Source organism: Lagenorhynchus albirostris, chromosome 20 (assembly GCF_949774975.1).
Source record: "Lagenorhynchus albirostris chromosome 20, mLagAlb1.1, whole genome shotgun sequence".
Taxonomy (NCBI): Eukaryota; Metazoa; Chordata; class Mammalia; order Artiodactyla; family Delphinidae; genus Lagenorhynchus; species Lagenorhynchus albirostris.
Genome location: NC_083114.1, coordinates 42,068,798 through 42,089,676, shown reverse-complemented (window position 1 = coordinate 42,089,676; position 20,879 = coordinate 42,068,798). Strand labels below are relative to the sequence as shown.

General features: G+C 59.3%; 2 protein-coding genes and 1 long non-coding RNA gene across 10 annotated transcripts in view; 1 reads left to right on the top strand and 2 right to left on the bottom strand.

The window, feature by feature from the left end:
- The window catches only part of HDAC5 (histone deacetylase 5), a 34,871-nt gene extending 21,609 nt beyond the window's left edge, over window positions 1-13,262 (top strand). For 4 of the 7 annotated variants that reach the window (XM_060134812.1, XM_060134811.1, XM_060134810.1 and 1 more), the window contains 24 exons: window positions 1,984-2,243; window positions 2,341-2,485; window positions 2,596-2,710; window positions 2,993-3,123; window positions 3,259-3,405; window positions 3,497-3,609; window positions 3,903-4,034; window positions 4,254-4,476; window positions 5,449-5,660; window positions 5,934-6,257; window positions 7,069-7,234; window positions 8,094-8,227; window positions 8,585-8,705; window positions 9,146-9,195; window positions 9,338-9,445; window positions 9,812-9,867; window positions 10,005-10,092; window positions 11,016-11,135; window positions 11,388-11,485; window positions 11,658-11,776; window positions 12,254-12,387; window positions 12,652-12,736; window positions 12,880-13,045; window positions 13,137-13,262. In XM_060134812.1, the coding sequence (XP_059990795.1) occupies window positions 1,984-2,243; window positions 2,341-2,485; window positions 2,596-2,710; window positions 2,993-3,123; window positions 3,259-3,405; window positions 3,497-3,609; window positions 3,903-4,034; window positions 4,254-4,476; window positions 5,449-5,660; window positions 5,934-6,257; window positions 7,069-7,234; window positions 8,094-8,227; window positions 8,585-8,705; window positions 9,146-9,195; window positions 9,338-9,445; window positions 9,812-9,867; window positions 10,005-10,092; window positions 11,016-11,135; window positions 11,388-11,485; window positions 11,658-11,776; window positions 12,254-12,387; window positions 12,652-12,736; window positions 12,880-13,045; window positions 13,137-13,176 (3,287 nt within the window). In that variant the 3' untranslated portion in view covers window positions 13,177-13,262. Of the gene's footprint in view, window positions 1-1,983; window positions 2,244-2,340; window positions 2,486-2,595; window positions 2,711-2,992; window positions 3,124-3,258; window positions 3,406-3,496; window positions 3,610-3,902; window positions 4,035-4,253; window positions 4,477-5,448; window positions 5,661-5,933; window positions 6,258-7,068; window positions 7,235-8,093; window positions 8,228-8,584; window positions 8,706-9,145; window positions 9,196-9,302; window positions 9,446-9,811; window positions 9,868-10,004; window positions 10,093-11,015; window positions 11,136-11,387; window positions 11,486-11,657; window positions 11,777-12,253; window positions 12,388-12,651; window positions 12,737-12,879; window positions 13,046-13,136 lie in introns of those variants that run through there. The other 3 variants (XM_060134808.1, XR_009537645.1, XM_060134813.1) reach the window with 3 other exon arrangements.
- On the bottom strand, window positions 1,274-6,759 carry LOC132511566 (uncharacterized). The gene is made up of 4 exons (XR_009537646.1): window positions 4,913-6,759; window positions 4,583-4,717; window positions 4,054-4,155; window positions 1,274-2,457 (listed from the first exon to the last, which is right to left on the bottom strand). It is a non-coding gene; the product is annotated as an uncharacterized LOC132511566 (long non-coding RNA).
- Window positions 13,263-15,216: 1,954 nt separating the features above from the next.
- Window positions 15,217-19,478, bottom strand: G6PC3 (glucose-6-phosphatase catalytic subunit 3). 2 transcript variants are annotated; one of them, XM_060133288.1, is made up of 6 exons: window positions 19,139-19,469; window positions 17,151-17,257; window positions 16,744-16,834; window positions 16,428-16,546; window positions 16,103-16,244; window positions 15,217-15,877 (listed from the first exon to the last, which is right to left on the bottom strand). In XM_060133288.1, exons 1-6 carry the CDS (start codon window positions 19,354-19,356, stop codon window positions 15,514-15,516), a joined length of 1,041 nt encoding a protein of 346 aa, XP_059989271.1. In that variant the 5' UTR covers window positions 19,357-19,469; the 3' UTR covers window positions 15,217-15,513. The 2 variants fall into 2 exon arrangements, with proteins under 2 accessions (XP_059989271.1, XP_059989272.1); XM_060133289.1 differs by lacking the exon at window positions 16,428-16,546 and having other exon boundaries at window positions 15,706-15,877; window positions 19,139-19,478.
- Window positions 19,479-20,879: the final 1,401 nt, after the last annotated feature.

Sequence of the window (20,879 nt, the reverse complement as noted above, 5' to 3'; positions counted from 1 at the left end):
GGAAAGTGAGGGCTGTCTTTGGAGAAAGAAGTGGAAAAGAAACAAGACGGTCTGGCCCTGCCTCTCTCACTTCCTCCTTTCCAGGCAGTGGGTAGCTTGCCTTCCCTTTCCTGCAGGCGTCAGGAGGCTTTGTGGGGTGTGGGCTGGGCTTGGGGCTCCCTGCTGGCGTGGTGTTTGCCCAGTTGCCCTGGCAACCGTAGGGCAGTGGTGGAGAGTGACATTCAGTGACCAGAGGACAGTATACAGGGATCAAGAGGTCGAGACCCATCTTTCCCATAAGCCCATTGGAATCTTTTGCCACTTCCTGGGGCCCTTTGGTCCATGGTCCACATGGGGGCCTGGACGCAAGGTCTTGGGACCCAGCAGGTCCCTCCACCCCTTTCCCCTTTCCCCTTTCCCCGCGGGTTCTCCCTGGGACTGGAGTTCTGAGATCTCTGCCTTGGCTCCAGCCAGCCCCCCCCCCGCCCCCCCCCCCCCCCCCCCCCCCCGCCATTACCCTTCTTCCTGTCTGATTCCCTTTCCTTTCCTGTCTCCTCCTCCCACCTCCTCCCTGCGCCTGCCCGCCCATTCTCTCTCTCTTTCCCCCCTCCCCCCAGGCACAGCTGCTGTTTGGCTCACTCTATATATAGCGGCATTTTCAGGGTAATTACAATAAAACTGTTGAAAGGAGATAATCCAGCAAAGGAAGCGAGTCTGACTCCCAGCCCCCTCCTGTCCCTGGTTTGGTGCAGCCCTGCACCCCCCCTTTTCCTGCGGTCTCCTGCTCCCACCCCACCCCGTATTCCCATAGCCTCTCCTGCCTGCCCCATCTGCCCTAGCTGAGTGTGGGGCAGAGAAAAGGAGAACAGATAGGGATGCCCAGAGGCTCTCCACAGGCCTCTCCTGGGCTTAGTGAGGTCCCTGGCTGCTAGCCACGTTAGTTCTAGAACTAACGTCTGTGCCTCGGTTTCTCCTGTAGTATATAGGCCTCTTGGCGGGGATTGTGTGGTGTTGAGAGGTGGGGGAGGAGGCACAGGAAGGACGGTGGTTAAAAGTATAGGATTTGGGGCTTCCCTGGTGGCGCAGTGGTTGGGAGTCTGCCTGCCGACGCGGGGGACACGGGTTCGTGCTCCGGTCCGGGAAGATCCCACATGCCGCGGAGCGGCTGGGCCCGTGAGCCATGGCCGCTGAGCCTGCACGTCCGGAGCCTGTGCTCCGCGATGGGAGAGGCCACAACAGTGAGATGCCCGCGTACCACAAAAAAACAAACAAACAAACAAAGTATAGGGTTTGGAATCACATCTTGGTTCATTGATCACCTGGCTGTATGTCTTTGGTCACGTTACTTACACCTCTCTAAACCTCAGTTTCCTTATCACTAAAGTAACTCACATAAAATGCCCAGTGGCCTTAACTATCAATGACGATATTCTTCGTTGAACACTCGTGATCTTCCAGGTACCCTGCTTTGCTTATGCATGTTTTCTCTCTTTTTTCTTTTTTTAATAAATTTAATTATTTAATTTTGGCTGTGTTGGGTCTTCGTTGCTGCATGCGAGCTTTCTCTAGTTGCGGTGAGCAGGGGCTACTCTTCATTGCAGTGCGTGGGCTTCTCATTGCGGTGGCTTCTCTTGTTGCGGAGCACAGGCTCTAGGCACGCGGGCTTCAGTAGTTGTGGCGCACGGGCTTAGTTGCTCTGCGGCATGTGGGATTTTCCCGGACCAGGGCTCGAACCCGTGTGCCCTGCATCGGCAGGTGGATTCTTAACCAGTGCGCCACCAGGGAAGCCCTGCACGTTTTCTTAGTGAAGTTCATGGCTTCGATCTCATCTATTTAAGGCAGAAGGTTGTATCCACAGAGCAGAGGGGTTTGACTCCCCCCTCCCCCATTCTCTTTGGGTCTAGTAGTCCTGCCTGGTAGCTTTCTGGGCCCCAGGCATAGCAGCCAGGGCCTGGTGGGGTCTGGGATGGCCCACTGACCCCTGCCTGTCTCTTCTCCCCGCAGTGGAGGTGAAGCCGGTGCTGCCAGGAGCCATGCCCAGCTCCATGGGGGGCGGGGGAGGAGGCAGCCCCAGCCCCGTGGAGCTGCGGGGTGCGCTGGCAGGCCCCGTGGACCCCGCGCTGCGGGAGCAGCAGCTACAACAGGAGCTCCTGGCGCTCAAGCAGCAGCAGCAGCTGCAGAAGCAGCTCCTGTTCGCTGAGTTCCAGAAACAGCACGACCACCTGACCCGGCAGCATGAGGTCCAGCTGCAGAAGCACCTCAAGGTGAGCGAGGGAGGGCGCGGGGGTGGGGGGCCACCCAGACCTCTGACCCCCGCCCAGACCCGGCTCACCCTGCCTCGCTCCCCCTGCGCCCCTGCAGCAGCAGCAGGAGATGCTGGCAGCCAAGAGGCAGCAGGAGCTGGAGCAGCAGCGGCAGCGGGAGCAGCAACGGCAGGAGGAGCTGGAGAAGCAGCGGCTGGAGCAGCAGCTGCTCATCCTGCGAAACAAGGAGAAGAGCAAAGAGAGTAAGGCCTGGGGCTGCCCGGGGCCAGCTGGGACTCCTGCCCTGCCCCACGCCTCCCAGCTGTGGGGACCTGGCCCCAAGCTCCCGGGTCAGCTGTGCCCTGTCCCGCAGGTGCCATCGCCAGCACCGAGGTGAAGCTGAGGCTCCAGGAATTCCTCCTGTCGAAGTCAAAGGAGCCCACACCAGGCGGCCTCAACCATTCCCTCCCACAGCATCCCAAATGCTGGTAATGGCCCTCGGCAGGCAGGGGTTGCACAGGTGTCCTGCTCAGGGGCTGCTTGGCTGCAGGATGGCAAGGGGCTCCTGGCCCGAAGCCATATAGGGGCCCTGTAACCTCTCCTAGGAGACGAGACTCCCACCCCTGTTTGTCTCCTCGCTGCCCTCCCCAGGATCCATTTCCTATCCCCATATGCAGCGGATGTTTCATAAATGTAGATTGCTGGGTGGCCGGTCCTGCTGCCTGGGTGATAACCTACATCTGTTTCCATCCCCTCCCTCCACCCTGCAGGGGAGCCCACCATGCTTCTTTGGACCAGAGTTCCCCTCCCCAGAGCGGCCCCCCTGGGACGCCTCCCTCCTACAAACTGCCTTTGCTTGGGCCCTACGACAGCCGTGATGACTTCCCCCTCCGCAAAACAGGTGAGTGAGTACAACCTGGCCTCCCAGGGTATGGGTGGCGGGGTGGGCAGAGGTGGGAATGTGGAGGGGCCAGGCTAGGCCGCAGGTGTGTCCGTTTGTGTGCGTGTGTCTGAGCCCCGGGTGCCTTCTCCCCAGCCTCCGAACCCAACTTAAAAGTACGTTCGAGGCTAAAGCAGAAGGTGGCCGAGCGGAGAAGCAGTCCCCTCCTGCGTCGCAAGGACGGGACTGTCATTAGCACCTTTAAGAAGAGAGCTGTTGAGATCACAGGTGCCGGGCCTGGAGGTGAGGGCTCCTCTCCTGTCCCTGTTCTGAGGGCCGGGGAGTGGGGGGGGTGGCTCCGAGCAGGCCCAGGTGACAGCCACTTCTCCCGTAGCGGCAGCCGTGTGCAACAGCGCGCCAGGCTCCGGCCCCAGCTCTCCTAACAGCTCCCACAGCACCATCGCCGAGAATGGCTTTACTGGCTCAGTCCCCAACATCCCCACCGAGGTACAGGCCTGCCAAGGGCTGGGCGGGTGGGCCAGCGCTGCTTTCTGTCCCGTCCGGTCTGTCTGGCTGAGCGTGCCCAGCAGGGACCCTCTGCCTGCGTGGACAGGCTAGAGGGACCTATTGCCCCGAAGTGGGATCTGTCCCACGGGCCTCTGAATGGCTCTTATCTCTCAGTCCCCCCACAAGGTGGGGCTTGGTGCAGGAAGCGGGGCGCCATTCAGAGCCCTCAGCCTTGGCCCCAGGTGGCCCCCCTTTGCCTGCTCTCATGCTTGTCTCTCCCAACTGCTCCCCAGATGCTCCCCCAGCACCGGGCCCTCCCTCTGGACAGCTCCCCCAACCAGTTCAGCCTCTACACGTCTCCCTCTCTGCCCAACATCTCCCTAGGGCTGCAGGCCACGGTCACTGTCACCAACTCGCACCTCACCGTAAGTACGGGGCACATACCCTGTCCTCCCTCTGGTGTTGAGGTCTTCGGTCCTGGATGTCCCCGGCTGGGCTGTTGTCCTCCCAGGGTCCTGATGGAGATCAGATGGCCCTCCCCCAGAGCTGGGGGTGGGCAGAGGGTAGGTGAGGGATGCTGGTCCAAAGTCGGCAGCACTGGGGGCAGTATAAACCCCTCCCTCATCTCCATCTCCTCTCCCCAGGCCTCCCCAAAGCTTTCGACGCAGCAGGAGGCCGAGAGGCAGGCCCTCCAGTCCCTGCGGCAGGGTGGTGCACTGACGGGCAAGTTCATGAGCACATCCTCTATCCCCGGCTGCCTGCTGGGCGTGGCACTGGAGGGCGACACCAGCCCCCACGGGCATGCCTCCCTGCTGCAGCATGTGCTGCTGCTGGAGCAGGCCCGGCAGCAGAGCACCCTCATTGCTGGTGAGTGGGCGGGCAGCTGTCCAAGGAGGGGTTGTCAGGCCCCCCCCCCATTCTGAGGGCTCAAGGAAGGACCAACTGCCAGGGAGAAGTAGCCAGGGATACTCACCAGGCCTGTCACAGCTCCCCTCCATGGCATCATTGATTTCTTCCGTATTCTACAGACGTTATTGAGTACCTACAGCCGGCCAGGCACTGTTCCCGAACTCTGCCGTCGTAATGGAGCTCACATTCCAGAGCAGTGCTGTCCAGTAGAAATATAATACAAGCCGTATGTGTACTTTAAAGTGTTCTAGTGGCCACGTTAAAAAATGTAAAAAGGAACAGGTAAAATTAGTTTTAATAACATACACTTAACTCAGTATATCTAGGATACTATCATTTGAGCATGAAATGAATATGAAGAGTTAGCAATGAAACATTTTACTTTGTTTCATACCGTCTTTGAAACCTGGTGCGTATTTCACACTTAGAGCACATCTCAGTTGAGACAGGCCATGTTTCAAGTGCTCAGTGGTCACGTGTGGCTGGCAGCTATGGGATTGGACAGCGCGGCTTTGGACAGTCAGCCCATAAGTAGCTGGTGGCATCAGAAGAGGTTCTGCTTAAAAGACACGTGATCCTGGCCTCCAGGCTTCCCAGCTGGGTGGGATCCACGTCCATGATCAGGGAGGTCTTGCAGTTGGGGAGAACTAGTCATTGTTCATGCACACGGAGGGCCCGAGACTATACGTGCTCGTAAGTGAATCCAGGACGTCTTGCCGGAGGTGGTGGCTCTGAGCTGCGAGACTGTTCAGTTGTGGGGAGGAGGAAGAATGGGGTTCAGGTTTGGGGGCAGGGTGCTCCAGGCCCCTCGCGGGTTTCTCCTGAGTATGGAGGCGGTGCTGTTCCAGAAGGGGGAGAGTCTCGGGGTGGGAGTGGGAGCCTGGTGCCCTGACAGTGATGGTTACTCCCCTCCCCGCACCACCTCCACAGTGCCGCTCCACGGGCAGTCCCCGCTGGTGACGGGTGAGCGCGTGGCCACCAGCATGCGGACGGTGGGCAAGCTCCCTCGGCACCGGCCCCTGAGCCGCACTCAGTCCTCGCCGCTGCCCCAGAGCCCCCAGGCCCTGCAGCAGCTGGTCATGCAGCAGCAGCACCAGCAGTTCCTAGAGAAGCAGAAGCAGCAGCAGCTGCAGCTGGGCAAGGTGAGCCGGGAGAAGCAAACATCTGGGGCCGTGCTGGGGTCAGGACACGGAGGGTGCCGGGCTGGCAGGGGGCTGGCAGGGGGCTGACACCCAGGCCACTCCCCAGGCTGCATCAGAGGAGCCGCCTTGCCTTTTTCTGATTCACATCAAAGGTCTGTATGGGCTGGGCGGCTGTCTGCCGGGGAGAGAGGAGGGAAGGATAGAACCTCCTGGGCCGCAGGCTGCACAGCTGCGCCCCCTCCCAGCTGACGTGCCTCCTTGCTCTGCTCCTAGATCCTCACCAAGACTGGGGAGCTGCCACGGCAGCCCACCACCCACCCCGAGGAGACAGAGGAGGAGCTGACAGAGCAGCAGGAGGCCTTCCTGGGGGAGGGGGCCCTGGCCATACCCCGAGAAGGCTCCACGGAGAGTGAGAGCACACAGGAAGACCTGGAGGAGGAGGAAGAGGAGGAGGAGGAGGAGGAGGGAGAGGAGGAGGAGGAGGAGGAGGAGGAGGAGGAGGAGGAGGAGGACTGCATCCAGGTCAAGGATGAGGAGGGCGAGAGTGGTGCTGAGGAGGGGCCCGACTTGGAGGAGTCCAGTGCTGGTTACAAAAAGGTGCCCCGTCCGCCCCAGCCCTTGATCACCACCCCTGCATCCTCCCCGCTATCTTTCCACCTTTACCCTTCCCTCTCCCCAGTCTGCAGTTTCCAGGCTGTGCAGGAACAACTTTTTAAGAGTGAAAGGGGAGCAGGAAAGAGACAAGGGGCTGTGGAAGGGAGGGAGCTGCTTGTGTCAGTCTCACAGCTGTCTGTGCCCCGTCTGCCAGCCCCTCCCTGCGTCTGTGACTGCCCCCGCCTGTCTGCTTCAGTGTGTGTGTGTGTGTGTGTGTGTGTGTGTGTGTGTGTGTGTGTGTGTGTGTGTGTGTGTGTGTGTGTGTGTGTGCGCGCGCGCGCGTGCACGTGCACGTGCACGTGGTCCGTGTATATCTGCGTTTCTGCCTGCGTAGGGCCGGTTGTGCGTCGGTCTCTGCGTGCGTGTGTACACACACGCCCCCGCTGTTACTACAGTCTGCCCTGGTGCCTAGCACGCACTCCATTCATTGCGGACACAGCTGAGCCCTCCGGGCCTGACTCATCCCACCCCCTCTCACACCCCCGTCCCTCCCAGCCTCTTACCTCAATGCTACTCCGGTAGCATGACTCATCACGTCCCCCCCCCCCATCTCTCCCCATCTCCTCGGAGATGGAGATGAGGATGGCTAAGGCTGGAGTGTCTCCTGTCCCTGGAGGGAGGAGGGTGGGGGGAGGAGGCGATACAGAAGAGAAGGGCTGGATTCAGGCCCCCCACCCCCTGGGAGGCCACCTGTCCTCACTTCCATTTCAGACTAAGCCTCACCCAGGCTCCCTCCCACTCTCCTCCTTCCCAGGTGTTTGCAGATGCCCCGCAGCTGCAGCCTCTGCAGGTGTACCAGGCGCCCCTCAGCCTGGCCGCTGTGCCTCATCAGGCCCTGGGCCGCACCCAGTCCTCACCTGCTGCCCCTGGGGGCATGAAGAGCCCCCCGGACCAGCCCACCAAGCACCTCTTCACCACAGGTGAGCCCCGCGCCCGCTGTCCTCACATCGTCTGCCAGGGGGCCTGTGCATGGCATCCAGCCTTGGGCATCGCTGTCCTCACATCGTCTGCCAGGGGGCCTGTGCATGGCATCCAGCCTTGGGCATCGTGAAGAGATAAGATACAGCCCTTGCCCTGGAGAGAGGGCCAGGGCCCCTCAGAGCATCCCGAAGGGAGAGAAAACAGGCCTTGGCCCCCTCCCTCTGCACCACAGCCACCTGTGGTAGTGGTGGCAGCCTCTGCGTCAGTGGGAGGGCGGTGAGTGTCCCTGCCCACTGGGGCAGCGTCGTCTGTCAGGGGCCCATCCCACCACTGCTGAGGGACCACCAGTTTTGCACCCTGGAGGCCTAGGTGGAGGGAGCCCACTGTCTCAGCTTGGTCCTGCTGTTCTAGCTCCCTCTCTGCCCTGTGAGGCCTCAGTCCATTCCAGAAGCTCTTCCATGTGAAACTGCTCTGTGCTGGGCTCTGAGGGGCACAGATGCTTGAGGACGGTCCCCACTCACCAGTGGGGTGCATCGGGGGGTAGAGGGGCAGCACACAGGGGCTGTGACAGGAGGGGAAAGGAGGATGCGCCATGAGGTCAAAACCGACGGGGGTGTCAAGGGCGGCCTGCTGGAGCCTTGAGGAGCAGGGAGGCTTTTGACAGGCGGCGATGGGGGAAAGGAATTTCATGAAAAGAAGAGGGGCAGGTGTGTGGGAGGGCAGCTGGGGTGCCTGTGAGGAGGTGCTGGGACCAGGGTGGGCTGGGGAAAAGCTCAGTGAGCTCTGCTGAGGATGGCGGGGGCCAGGCTGTCACACAGCCCAGAGCAGTGCTGGCTGACAGGTGTGTCTCTGGCCCAGGTGTGGTCTATGACACGTTCATGCTGAAGCACCAGTGCATGTGCGGCAACACACACGTGCACCCTGAGCACGCTGGCCGGATCCAGAGCATCTGGTCTCGGCTGCAGGAGACAGGCCTGCTCAGCAAGTGTGAGGTAAGGGAGCCCGTCCTTCCAGCTTCCACCTCAAACCCAGCGAAAGCCTTTGTGTTTCCCCTGTCGGGGAAGCCTCTGTCTGGGTCTCTTCCACCCCTGACTTCAGGGCCAGGCCCCCCAGGCACCTGCCAGTTCCATCCCTTGTAGCCTGGTTCCCCCATGATCCCCAGCTGAATGGGGGAGGGTCCTGGACTGGGGTCCCTGGGGGACCGGGGCATACTTTCTCAACAACCTTTGATCTCCCGAGGCTAGAAAGTGGCCCCATGTGCCCCAGGCTGTGGGGCAGAGAGAGGGGCTGGGCCTCGGGGGAGCTGAGCCTGTGGTACCATCCCTCTCACCGGCCTCTCTTCCTGGCAGCGGATCCGGGGTCGCAAAGCCACGCTGGACGAGATCCAGACGGTGCACTCCGAATACCACACCCTGCTCTATGGGACCAGCCCCCTCAACCGACAGAAGCTGGACAGCAAGAAGCTGCTCGGTGAGCTGGCCGGCCGATGGCGGGGCGTGGGCCAGGCCAGGTCTTCTGCCCCGGTGGGACTGGGGTAGGCGGGTGGGTTCCCGTGGGCGCAGTTGCTACATTGCACGCCTCCAGAGGGCGCCACTCACACAGACTACGGCATGCTGGTGGGATGTGTGCAGGAGGATGGGAGGTGACAGGTCAGGCCTGGTGATGGGCTTTGCCCTTTTCCCTAACCTGTCAGGCCCCTTTTTCTCCCTGCCATTTGCCCCAGAGGTAGGATGCCCCCCCCAGCACGGGGGACAGACATCTCCCAGCTGGCATGGGCTGCAGAGGCCTGTCGTGTGCTGGGGCCTGGCCTTCTTTTTCTGTGATTGAGTTTACTGCCCTCTGCACACCCCAACCTGCGGCTTTGGCAGTTGAGGCAACTTCCAGAGTAGCTCTGTTCCTCTTCCCTGCAGGCCCCATCAGCCAGAAGATGTATGCCATGCTGCCTTGTGGGGGCATCGGGGTGAGTAGGGCACCTGCCAGTGGGGATGGGTGGGTGGTGCTCCCAGCTCCAGTCCCTCCCTTCCTGCCCACCACAGCTGCACCCCCATTCTCGCCCTCCCCCTGCAGGGGGCACGCTGAAGCCTGCTCTCCTGCCCCCGCAGGTAGACAGTGACACCGTGTGGAATGAGATGCACTCCTCCAGTGCCGTGCGCATGGCGGTGGGCTGCCTGGTGGAGCTGGCTTTCAAGGTGGCGACGGGGGAGCTCAAGGTGAGTGTGTGGGACCTTGGTCCTGTTGCCTCAGGAGCGGGTGATGGGGGCAGCTGTGGCTTTCCTGTCAGTAAAGCACCATCCTCTGTAATCTCAACTCTCAGGTGCAGATGTGGGGAGGAGGTGCTAGCTCCAGGCCAGCTGGGGGGTGAGGGGTAAAGCGGGAACGACCAAGAGGCACTAAGGTCTGTGCTGTCATGGGTCTCACGTGGCCCTCGGCTGGCGTTCCTAAAGGCTGTGGGATTGACGCTTACGACGTATGTTCTCGTCCTGGCTTATGCTTCTCTCCTTCTGTGTCCACCCACTTCGTGGCCACCTTGCCCGCCTGTCTGCCTCTTGTTTGTCCCTCCGTCTGTACCTCTCCAGAATGGTTTTGCCATCATCCGGCCCCCAGGACACCACGCGGAGGAGTCCACAGCCATGTGAGTGCCACCGCAGCCCTGCCCCAGACCCACTGCCCTCACACCGTCTCCCTCTCAGCAGAGCTGATGCGCGTGTATCTGTGAGCAAACATCCACTAAGGCTGACGACCTGCCCTCTTCTCCGCTCACCCCCGCAGGGGATTCTGCTTTTTCAACTCTGTAGCCATCACAACCAAACTCCTGCAGCAGAAGCTGAATGTGGGCAAGGTTCTCATCGTGGACTGGGTAGGCAGTGGGCTGGTGGGACCAGGGTCAGCCTTCAGGAAGCCTCCACCCCAGCCCCACGCCCTCGTCCTCAGGTGCCCGTGCTGGGGCTGTTAGCCCAGCCTTCACAGTCCCATGGGGCCCCCCTCCTCACTAGTGGAGACTCGAAATGCTTTTAGCCCCTGGTCCGCCTTGGCCCCCAGCCCGCAGCCTTGAGCGGCCGAGGAGATTTTCTGCCTTGCGTGGTAGGGACAGCTCCTGCCGTTGCTGGAGTCCCTGTTGACTGGGGGCTGACCGTGTGCCAGACACGTGGTGCTGCTTCGCGGCCGCCTTGCTTCCTAAGTAGTAGGATGTCCATTTCGATACACAGAGACACTGGGCTGTTGGGGGACTTACCCAACCAAGGTTACTTAGCTTGGGATGTTGGGTACTGGGTTTCAGATCAGGCCTGTGGGCCCCGGCATTTCTGCTCCTGCTGCCACGCTGTGCTTCTCCGCCTCTGCCTCTCACAGCAGAGGGAAAGGCCCCTACCGCTCCCTGTGAGGAGCAGGCCTCAGCAAGGAGGGATCTAATCTCTCCGAAGCCCAGCTTGGGCTTCAAAGTTCACGACGTTGGGTTCCTTCAGAATGCATCTGTTTGCTTTCAATTCCTGACCAGCCGTACTGTTTCCCTCCACACTGCTGAGCAGAGTGGGCTCGCAGGGAGATCCACCACATTCGTCCCCTGGCTTTGTGTCTCCTCTGTGCAGTGCCATGTCCCGGCCCGCAGACCCTGGTTAGAAAAGCGTGGGGTGATTCCGTGGCGGACAGAACACAGATGCTCCGTAGCTAGTGGTGGGCTGCACCCCCAGAGTCCACCACAGGGTTGGGGTGGGCCAAGCAGAATTTTGACCTTTGGGTCAGACCCTGGGCCTCTTCCCTGATGCTCCCACCCCTTCCCACTAGGACATTCACCACGGCAACGGCACCCAGCAAGCATTCTACAACGACCCCTCCGTGCTCTACATCTCCCTGCATCGCTATGACAATGGGAACTTCTTTCCGGGCTCTGGGGCTCCTGAAGAGGTACAGCTCCTGGGCTCAAACGTGGGGCCCTCGGGGAGATAGCAGAATGGGACCTGGCAGGGAGCCATGGAGGCCCGTGGTGGTGCTGGTAGCTGGGGAGTCTGGGCTCCTAGTGGGAGGACCACGCCAGCCAACTGCCCCTCCATGCAGAACAGAGGTCAGTGGAGTGAGGGCTGGAGGCAGGGCTGAGGGCGGGGCAACATCTGGGATCCCCAGGCAGTGAGAGTAACCCCTCCCCCACCATGCTGCCAGGTTGGCGGAGGGCCGGGCGTGGGGTACAATGTGAACGTGGCATGGACGGGAGGTGTGGATCCCCCCATCGGAGACGTGGAGTACCTAACGGCCTTCAGGTGGGGACTGAGAAGAGCCGAGGGAGGGGTGGGAACCCCCGGGCCCTGCCACGGGAGGGGCAGAAGGCACTCAGTTCCGCATGGGTGGAGGGGGTCGGCTCTGTGGGGGGCAGAGCCTGGGGAGGCCTGGCCGAGCCACCTGCCAGGGTCAGCTTGGGCCCTCCCTTTGCAGGACAGTGGTGATGCCCATTGCCCACGAGTTCTCACCTGACGTGGTCCTGGTCTCCGCCGGGTTTGATGCTGTCGAGGGACACCTGTCTCCGCTGGGTGGCTACTCGGTCACTGCCAGATGTGAGCCTGTGGGGGGATCGAGGGAGGCTGTGGAGCAGTGAAGATGGGGTCGAGTGGGAGGTTGGGAGGAGGGTTGAAGGCAGGTCTAAGACTTGGAATCGTCCTGGCAGCATCCTGCCACTCTCCCTCTGCCAACCCTGGCCTTGAGGGGCAAGCAGGTGTGGGGGGGGAGCATCTCCTCCAGGAGTTGTAGGGATGGAGCTCGCTGATCCCTCATGTTTCAGTGGTGGTTTTTCATGGTGCTCCTTGGGAGACGTGTAATTGGATCTTTTTAGCCTCGTACGTTTTGTCTTTTATGGAGCATTTAGTCCATTGACACTGAATTTTATTATGGATATCTATTTGGGTTTAAATCCACCATCTTCTTTTGTGCTGTTTGTCGCATCTCTTGTTTCTTTTTCTCTCCTTTCTGACTTTTTCTTGAGTTGAGTTTTTTCTTTAACCGTTTCCTCTTCCTCCCTTCACCCGTCCCTAAAGGTTTTGGCCACTTGACCAGGCAGCTGATGACACTGGCAGGGGGCCGGGTGGTGCTGGCCCTCGAGGGAGGCCACGACTTGACCGCCATCTGTGATGCCTCTGAGGCCTGTGTCTCCGCTCTGCTCAGCGTGGAGGTGAGGGGTGCACAGCGGGACTGGGGGAGGTGGGCCAGTAGGCCAGGGGGAAGGGGCCAGCGAGGGAGGGTCCCTTTCCTGGGTCAGGCAGCACCGAGGGCCCTTGGGGAGGTTTTCCTGATTCCTGAGGGCAGGTGGTGGCCAGGGAAGGCTTTCTAAATAGAGGTTTCCCCAGAAAGGCTATGCTTGCCCCTGTCATGGGGCTGAACGGCGGGATGGTTAGAGGGGCAGCCACTCTAAGCCTTCTCTTCTTTCCCCTGCCAGCTGCAGCCCTTGGACGAGGCAGTCTTGCAACAAAAGCCCAACGTCAACGCAGTGGCCACGCTAGAGAAAGTCATCGAGATCCAGAGTGCGTGGGCACAGGCAGAGGGACTCAGGGCCCAGCTTGCCAAGGGGGCGGAGCTTGCGTGACGCCAGGGCTAGGGCTGGGGGTGTCCGTACGTTTGGGGGTTTCTGGCTCTCCCTGACCCCCGGCCCATCCCTCATCCACAGGCAAACACTGGAGCTGTGTGCAGAGGTTCGCTGCTGGTCTAGGCCGTTCCCTGCGGGAGGCCCAGGCCGGTGAGACAGAGGAGGCTGAGACTGTGAGCGCCATGGCCTTGCTGTCGGTGGGGGCCGAGCAGGCCCAGGCTGCTGCAGGCCGGGAGCACAGCCCCAGGTGAGGTGCCCCCCAGCTCCCTGCCCTCGCCCAGACTGCTGCCCCCCATCCCACAGTGCTTCAGTGCCCTTCCCTGTGCTTGTGCCCACAGGCCGGCAGAGGAGCCCATGGAGCAGGAACCTGCCCTGTGACGCCCTGGCCCCCACCCCTCTGGGCTTCATCATTGTGATTTTGTTTATTTTTTCTATTAAAAAACAAAAAGTCACACATTCAACAACGTCTGCCGTGTGGGTCTCTCAGCCTCGCCCCTCCTGCTCCTCTAAGCTGCCTCAGGCCCCCCCTCTCCCCCACCCCCCGTGGCCCATGTCTCAGCTCTAGAAGTTTGCGCCCTCTGTAGGGCCAGGGGTACCCTTTCCAGCCCTTCCCTCACGTTGTATCCCACACCCACTTCCTGCATTCTGTCTTTGTCCCCCTTGGAGCTTGGGCCAGCTCAAGGTGGGCCTGGGGCCCAGATAGCACCTTCCGGTCCTGGGGTCCCCCTGAGTGAGGAGGGAACAGTAAGTTTGGTGCCTTGGCTTCAGCTGACTTAGGGGGAAATGCCTTAATTTCACCCTCCTCCCCTCTCCAGCCCCAGGGGAGGATCCGGAGGGTCCCTCTACAGTCTTAAGGTGTAGAGTGGAGGGGAGGTGGGCTCCCGCCCTGCGATTCTCACTCTTTTCCCCCAGTGTCCTACCATCTCCACACAGACCCCTCTCCTCCTTTCTCCTGGCCTCAGCAGCGAAGGGAAGCTTTGTGCCGTGGACGTGGGCCTGAGGTCTGTGGGCAGGGCTGTCTTGCCTTACCCTCCTCAGGGCCTATTTCCCCTTCTCAGGGGCTGGAGAGGGTGAAAGCGTGGGGGGAGGCTTGGAGCTGCACTCCTGGGTTCTGAGGGGCCGAGGGGAGGCGCGGAACCGGGCCTGCTCTCCATCCTCCTGTCGGCCTCCCTGCCCCTCTGCTGGCATGGTCTGGGGAGCGGGGAGAAGGTGGTCCCCGCAGGGGGGCTCCAGGCTGGTGAGAGCCCCCTGCTGTTCAGGACCAGATTTCCCCAGCCGTCCAGCACGCTGCAAGCAGAAGGGTCAGTGGCCCACCTCTCTCCTGGGGCCTTTGGCTTTGACGCCTGGGGATGGTGAGTGGGAGTTCTAGAAGGGGCAGGGCCAGAACCCAGGAGTCTGCCCTCAGCTGTAGCTTGCCTTCCTCCTGGGCTTCCTTTGTGGGCCACCAGCCCAAGGGAACTAAGACCAGGATGGGGCTGGGCACTGCCCTTTCTCTTTCCCAGAAGCCCTGCTAGCCTTCTTGTTTCCAGGGCTAGGAGCCCACAAGGCTTCTAGCAAATGCTCTCCAGCCTGTGGGAAACCAAAGATGGGAAGCAGCTCCTAGGGGGCTGAGTCTTCCTCCCTCCTTCTCCCCAACACCGCATATACTTTCTTTCCTGCCGTCCCCAGGGCTCCACCAATCTGTTTACATATTTATTATCCTAATGGGGGCCTGAGCAGGGTTGAGGGAGCCAGGGGAGGGGCAGGAGTCCCACCACCATTGGTTCATTGTGCGCTTGTGTCTTGTGTGTTGTTAGTGTGTTCTAGATCCTCCTGGGGGATGGGGATGGAGCTGGGCCCAGGGTACCAGGCCTCCCCATGCCGAGCCCCAGCTCCGGGCCGCTTACCCTCCCTCTCCCCACGGCTGGTCTGGTTCTCATGTAAACCCACTCCTTGCTTTGTCTCCTTGGACATGGATTTCAGTTAAGTATTGTGTAACCTGTTACACTGTGTGTCCTTGTGTAAATAAACTTGTTTCTGGCAGTGCCTTCTGGGGCCAATGTCTCTGTTCTCTGGGCTCTCAAATGGAGTTGAGGGTCTCATTCCCCCTCCTGGCCAAAAAAAAACTACTTTTCTCCAGCCCCTAGACTAGCCAATTTAGGAAACAAGAGGCTGGGGTGGGAGGGAGTGGGATCTCTGTCCTGTGGGTTAAGAACAAGGTTTCACTGAACGTAGCCACAGCATCTCCTGGAACCTCTGTGTGGCCTACGTGGTGATGGTGGGGAGAGAGTCCGGGCTGAAGGTCTCCCTGTTCCTTTTGACTCTCAGTCTCTGGGGGCACAGGGTTGAAGCGGGTGCAGAACAGGTGGCCTGGCAAGGGTTCCACCTGCAGCCACACGGGCAAGTCCAGTGGAGATGTGCACAGAGTCAAGAGAGGAGTCCAGAGGTGTGGAAGGGCTTTATTGGGGCTGCTCTGAGCCCCTCACAGTGTTGCAGGAACCCACTGGTCTCGCTGTTGCCTTTGCCCTTTGGGGACATGGGAGGGAAGGCAGGAGGAGGACCAGCCTTCCTGGGAGAGAGAAGGCCCTTCTTTGGGGCTGAGACCAGGTGGTGGGAGAAGTAGAAAATTCACCATGAGCAGGGCCTGAAGGGGACGGGGCTGCCTCCCCGGAGTGTGGAGGTCACGGAGTGTGTGGGCTTTGGGAGAGGGAAAGTGGCAGTAGGAGGCACCTAGAGTCAGGAAGAGCGGATGGGTGGTGCTTCCTGGGCACTGAACGTGTGCACCAGCCAGGGCACGAGGGCCAGGACCAGGCATGGCCAGAGGGTGTGCTTGAGGAAATTGAAGATGTAGAAAAGGCTGATCTGAGGCGGGTAGCCCAGCCAGTCCAGGGGGCCCAGCAGCCCCATGGCCAACACAAGGCAGGCTAGCTTCTGGCCATGTCCCAGGTATGCCCGCCGCACCTGGGCATAGCAGGGGGAGTGAAGGGCGATGCCCAGACCCAGGGCGGCCCCTGAGTCACGGCTCAGAGAGGCAAAGGGCCGGCTGTCCAAGTGCACCCACTCAGGCCGTTCACACCACTTAGAGGCTAGGTTGATGGACCTGTGGGGAGCGAGAGTCTTTGCCAGGAGAGAGATTCCCCTGGGTCCTAGAGGGCTGATGGCTCTCCACCCCTTTGGGGCCTACCGCCATGTTCTGCCGTGACCCCAGGAGACTCAATGTTTGTGAACAGCTAATGTGTCCCGTTTTAGCTACAACCAACCAGAGACCCACCGGGCCAGGTATAGGTGAGACCCCAACTTGCCCAAGCTTCAAAGCAGGACTTACCAAGAAAGATCCAGGCCCAGTGTAAAGAGGGTCCAATAGATGAGGCTGGCACCCAGCAAGAGGGCCAGTGAGGTCAACCCGTAGAAGCTTAGCTCCCGCTCCGTGGGCACCCGGGGGGTCATCAGCCAGCCCAGGACAGCACCTAGGGAAGTGGGGTGACAGCAGCTTCAAGGAGTTTGGGGATATGACCCCCACCCCGAGCCGCAGGGTAGTTTGGCAGGAGAAGGGGGCCCTTGGGGTTGGCTGTACAATGGGAAGATCATACGCTGGTCCTCCCACTGCCAACGGCACCCTCTGGGTCCACCCTGTTGCCCCAGTTGCTCACCAGTTATTAGGCCAGCCAACACCTGGTGAGGGAAATGTGCTAAGAGGAAGACCCGGGACAAGCCGACCGCCAGCAGGAAGGTGCAATAAGCCAAGCTAGGTATCACCCTCACCCAGCGGCTAAAAAGAAGAGAGGCAAATGGTTCAGGAGGCGTCCACGCACAGCTGGGCTTCCCTCAGCACCCAGGCACCTCACAGTTTGACCAGATGCCCTGGCGTCTGCAGAACTCCAGCTCCCAGGCTGCCCTGCTGCTGGGTCTTTTGGGTCCAGGGTACCATCACCTCTGCCCCCGTTGGTGGGCAATGCCAAGGTGTACCTGTGGGTCCGAGTGGCCACTTGGGAAGAGATGGCCGTCATTATGGGCCAAAGGGCTGCTCCTGTGATCATACAGTGTCCGGAAGGGCTGCCTGCCAGGGGATGCAGAAGCTTGTGGTGAGAGGATGCTGGTGGAACCCAGGTGCCCCTGGTGATCGCTCAACACGGCTGCCTCCCCGTGGCCGAGGGGGGAGCCTTCCTCCAGCACTGACCCTTAGCTCCCTCTGCCCTGAAGCGGCATGGGTGCTCTCCTCCTATAATTCAACATGGTCTTCCCTGGGTTTCTTTGTTCTCTGGCCCAGTAACTGAGAGGCTGGGCCTCTGATTAGGTTGCCCTAGCTGAAAAGTACGACCAAACACTCACTGAACCCTAACCACATTGGGAGAGGGAAGTTTGAGGCTTCTCACCTGGACCAGTTTCACAAGAAGGGGGGAACTGGTGAACCTGGGCTGGAGCCTGGCTGTAGTACCCAGACTCATGGACCCACCAAAACGGCCTGTCTCCAAACAGAAACCTAGAAGAGAACAGATGCGAGATGCCATGACACGCACACACAGCCAGGGGAACGGGGGCTGAGGCAGAAGGACACCTGGAGTACTCTGGAGGGCTTACAGGCTGGAGTCAGAAAGGGTGTCCAATTCTGTGCCATTGCCTTGCCATGGAACAGGAGAAAGCATGCTATTTTTTTTTTAAAGTGATAAGGAGGCAAGAGATTGTGGTGTGTGCGTGTGTGTGCTCTGAGATGCTCAGAAGTCCCATCCTTAGCCCTCCCGCTACAGGGCCAGCTCTGCTCTTGCCATCTATAGAGAGCCCAGGACCTGCCCCTCGCCCTCCCTCCCCAGACCCTCACTGACCCTCCTGCTTCTCCTCTCTCCATTTCCCAAATTCCAGCCTGAGTTACTTAGGTAAGCCTCTGGTCTTTGAAAATGGGAGTGGGGAATGGACAAGGAGGCTGAGAGAGAATAAGGAAGACAAAAAAATTCAAAATCCACTGGCTTAGCCAGGTGCTTCACTGGACCCTGGGAAACACACTGCAGAGGCTGCTGTGGCCAGAAAGAGAAAAGGTGGGAGAGCAGAAGAGATGCTGGCAGGAAGCCAAGTGCTGGGGAGGGAGGTGCGGTAGGGACTTGCCTCTCCCTGCCAAAAAGTGAGCCTGGATCATGCACCAGATGCTCAACACATACTTAGGAAATGAACAGGGGCTCTGCCATGTGGGGGGCATTAAGGGTGTCTACCCAAGGGGGCGGTCTTAGGGGAACAGGACTAGAGAGGAAGCCTTATACAGACTCTGAGGAAGGAGAGCACAAAGCAAAGAGCAATTCAGTAGGAAGGAAATGATCAGACAATTGCTTTCCGTTTACAGCAGGGATGAAGCCCTGGCTGAGAAGAGTGGAAGGGAAGGTATTTTGTTTTTCAGCAAGTCATTCCAGCCCATCCATTCAAGTGTCTCCTATGAACCTCCCTTCCCTCCCCCAGGCTGGCAATCTGGCAACAGAGACAGTGGTGAGGGGTGAGGGGAGGTGCAGCTGCATGCCCAGCGGGAAGTATAGCTCCCTTCTGCACCCAAGAGAGAACAGGTGGCACAAAGAGATACACCCCAAGGGCCCCACCCACTTGCCTGGGGTTCCTGGCTTCTAAGTCTGTGTGCAGAGCCTACTAGTGAATGAAGGGGAAAAGGGAGAAGAGAAAGTGTTCCCTGGAAGGCAATGCTTTAGCCCAGTGCTTTTTGAAATTTACTGTGCACACAAATCGCCTGGGGTCCTTGCTAAAATGCAGATTCTGATTCAGTAGCTCTGGCGTGGGGCCTGAGATTCTGCATTTCTAGCAAGTTTTCAAATGCTCCTTATGCTGCTGGCCACGGTCTGGGGGACCACACCTTAATCTGCAAGCCTTTTCTGTCCTTAGCCACTAGTGTGAAGCCTGGCACAAAGCATGCTTCTTAAAAACTATGTCAAATAAACGAATGAATAAATGAATCAAAGAGTGAGTTGAGAAGCAGGACTTTCTGCTACTTAAGTCACCACAGATGCCTGTTAAAATACAGATTCCCAGCCCCTCCCCTGGAGTTTCAAAATCTGTCTGTCTGAGGTGGAATGGGGTATTTGCATTTTAAATACGCCCCCTTAGGTGATTTCTCTGATCAGGCCCGTTAAACACTAGTTTAGTGATTAGGATGGGGACTCTGAGGTCCAAGATGCACAAAGATGCTCATAGGGGAAAAGTCAGTGGCCACGGGGTAGGGGTGGGACGTCTTAAGGCCATGGGTTCACTGTCGGGGTGGGGTGGGGGGGAAGCCAGGCCTTTGAGGCAGCTGACGAGAGAGATCAAAGACTGCACAGGGCTCAGGGCCTTTGGGGGTGGGGGACCAGGACGCGGGAGGGCTTCGCTGTCTCACCACTTGAAGACGAGGTTGAGCCACTCGGTGATGAGGCTGATCCAGAGCACCGCGATGCCCACCCGGCGAGAGGCGTAGTAGGCCACGGGGAAGTAGAACAGAAAGAGGCTCTTGGGGTCGCCCAGAAAGGTGACCCAGAGCCACACGTTCTCCAACCAGGGCAGCTGGTTCTGCAGCGCCTCGGCCATCGCGATGCCGGCGCCCAGCGTGGACTCCATGGCGACCACGGGGCCGGCCCGGCCAGGGTTTGAGCTAAGGCGGAAGCCGAGGAGTCCAGGCGACCAGGAAGCAGCTCCTCACGGCCCTCCAAAGCCCACCCTTCAGATCCGAGGCCCGCCCCCTGGCGTTGGCCGGGAAAGCCCCGCCTCCTGCCCCGCCCCCTGCAGCCTCAAGCTCGCGCGAGCCAGGCCTCCTGCCGGTACCGTTTCCTCCTCCTGCGCTCTTCCCGGGCCTCCCTCTCTACTGGGCAGCGCAGGGGACAAATCTTTTCGAAGGCGTTTCCGCAGAGCCCCACGTGGCTGCTATTGCCGGCACGTGGGCAGAGGGCGTAGAGGCGGCTCCAGCTGCTGTTCCGGGTCATGGGACAGACTAACCTGAGGGTCGGCGGTGCGTCCAGGGTCCCTCCTTTACTTCTGTGAAGATGGATATGTAATATCCCGGGCCAGGATTCCTTCCAGACCAGACCTTTCTCCTCCAGTACAGCTACCCTCCAAAAATATTTCGAGATCTCTTGGAGAGAAGGCTAGGGACAACCCCTGCTCCGGGGAGCCGGGCATTCCTGGTTGGTGCTGAAGCGGGCCCCTACGTTTGCACACACAGCTGGCTAATCGGTACACGCCTTCCTCCCCCAGCCCAAGACTCTCCTGCTTGAATTCCTCTGCTGTTGATTTGGAGGCTGACAGATCAGCCTCTTGATTTTGAGGGGTCATCCCTAACGGCTTGAGAGTTGTTACGCATAGCACAGTCTAAATCACCCTTCCTCCCAGTTCTGTGCTCGCCTTGCTCCTCTCCTTTCGTCATCTTGTCATCTTGCCTTCCAGAACCCCGCTGGGCAGATAAACCATGAGATAGTAGCTGGGTTGATAAAGGAAGAGGAAAGGCACACACTCACGACAAAAATTGGAATAATCCCTTGGAGGAACACACAGAAAATAGAAATCTCAGCAATTCTAGGTGAGGTCTTGCCTAGAAGCAGAGGTGAGGTGGGAGGAGACTGGTGAAGTGGTTCCTTCCTACCTCAAGCAACTTTGTTCTTGGAGAGTTTTTGAGGGGTAAAAATGAGAATGTAAATTTGGGTTCTTCTTGGAAAGAGATTAATTTCACTAATTAAATAATAAAAAGGGTGTGGGGAAAGGAAGCTGGTTACAAATCTCATTTTGCTCCCTTGCTAAATGTTTTTCAATTGCCCCAAGGAAAAAGCCTAAATTTTCTGTCTTTGAAAGTTTGCTTGGCCTCTAGCCACAACAACCTTTACCAGCCCAGTCCCACATTCTGTTTCATGATATTTCTGAGCTACTCTATGCTCCCTGAAATCACCAAGCTGTCTCCTTTTAGGGGTCCTGACGTCTGCAGTTACCTCTGCTTAGAACGTGGCCACTCTCCCTGCTTGTCTTTCAGATCTCAGATTTTTCCAGTTCTTCCAGGAAGCTTTTCCTTACAGTGCCTGGCAGTCATTTATGAGAACCTATAATCACAATGTTATATAAAAGGTGGAGTGGCAGTTATGTATGACTTGTTATGG

Bases quoted from the DNA above. Each gene is read 5' to 3' on its own strand.
- G6PC3 (XM_060133288.1), bottom strand. From the start codon at position 19,356: ATGGAGTCCACGCTGGGCGCCGGCATCGCGATGGCCGAGGCGCTGCAG. The intron at 17,258-19,138 runs GTGAGACAGCGA...GTTCTCTTCTAG, and splicing joins CTCAACCTCGTCTTCAAGTG to GTTTCTGTTTGGAGACAGGC. The intron at 16,547-16,743 runs GTACACCTTGGC...TCTTCTTTTTAG, and splicing joins GTGGCCACTCGGACCCACAG to CCGCTGGGTGAGGGTGATAC.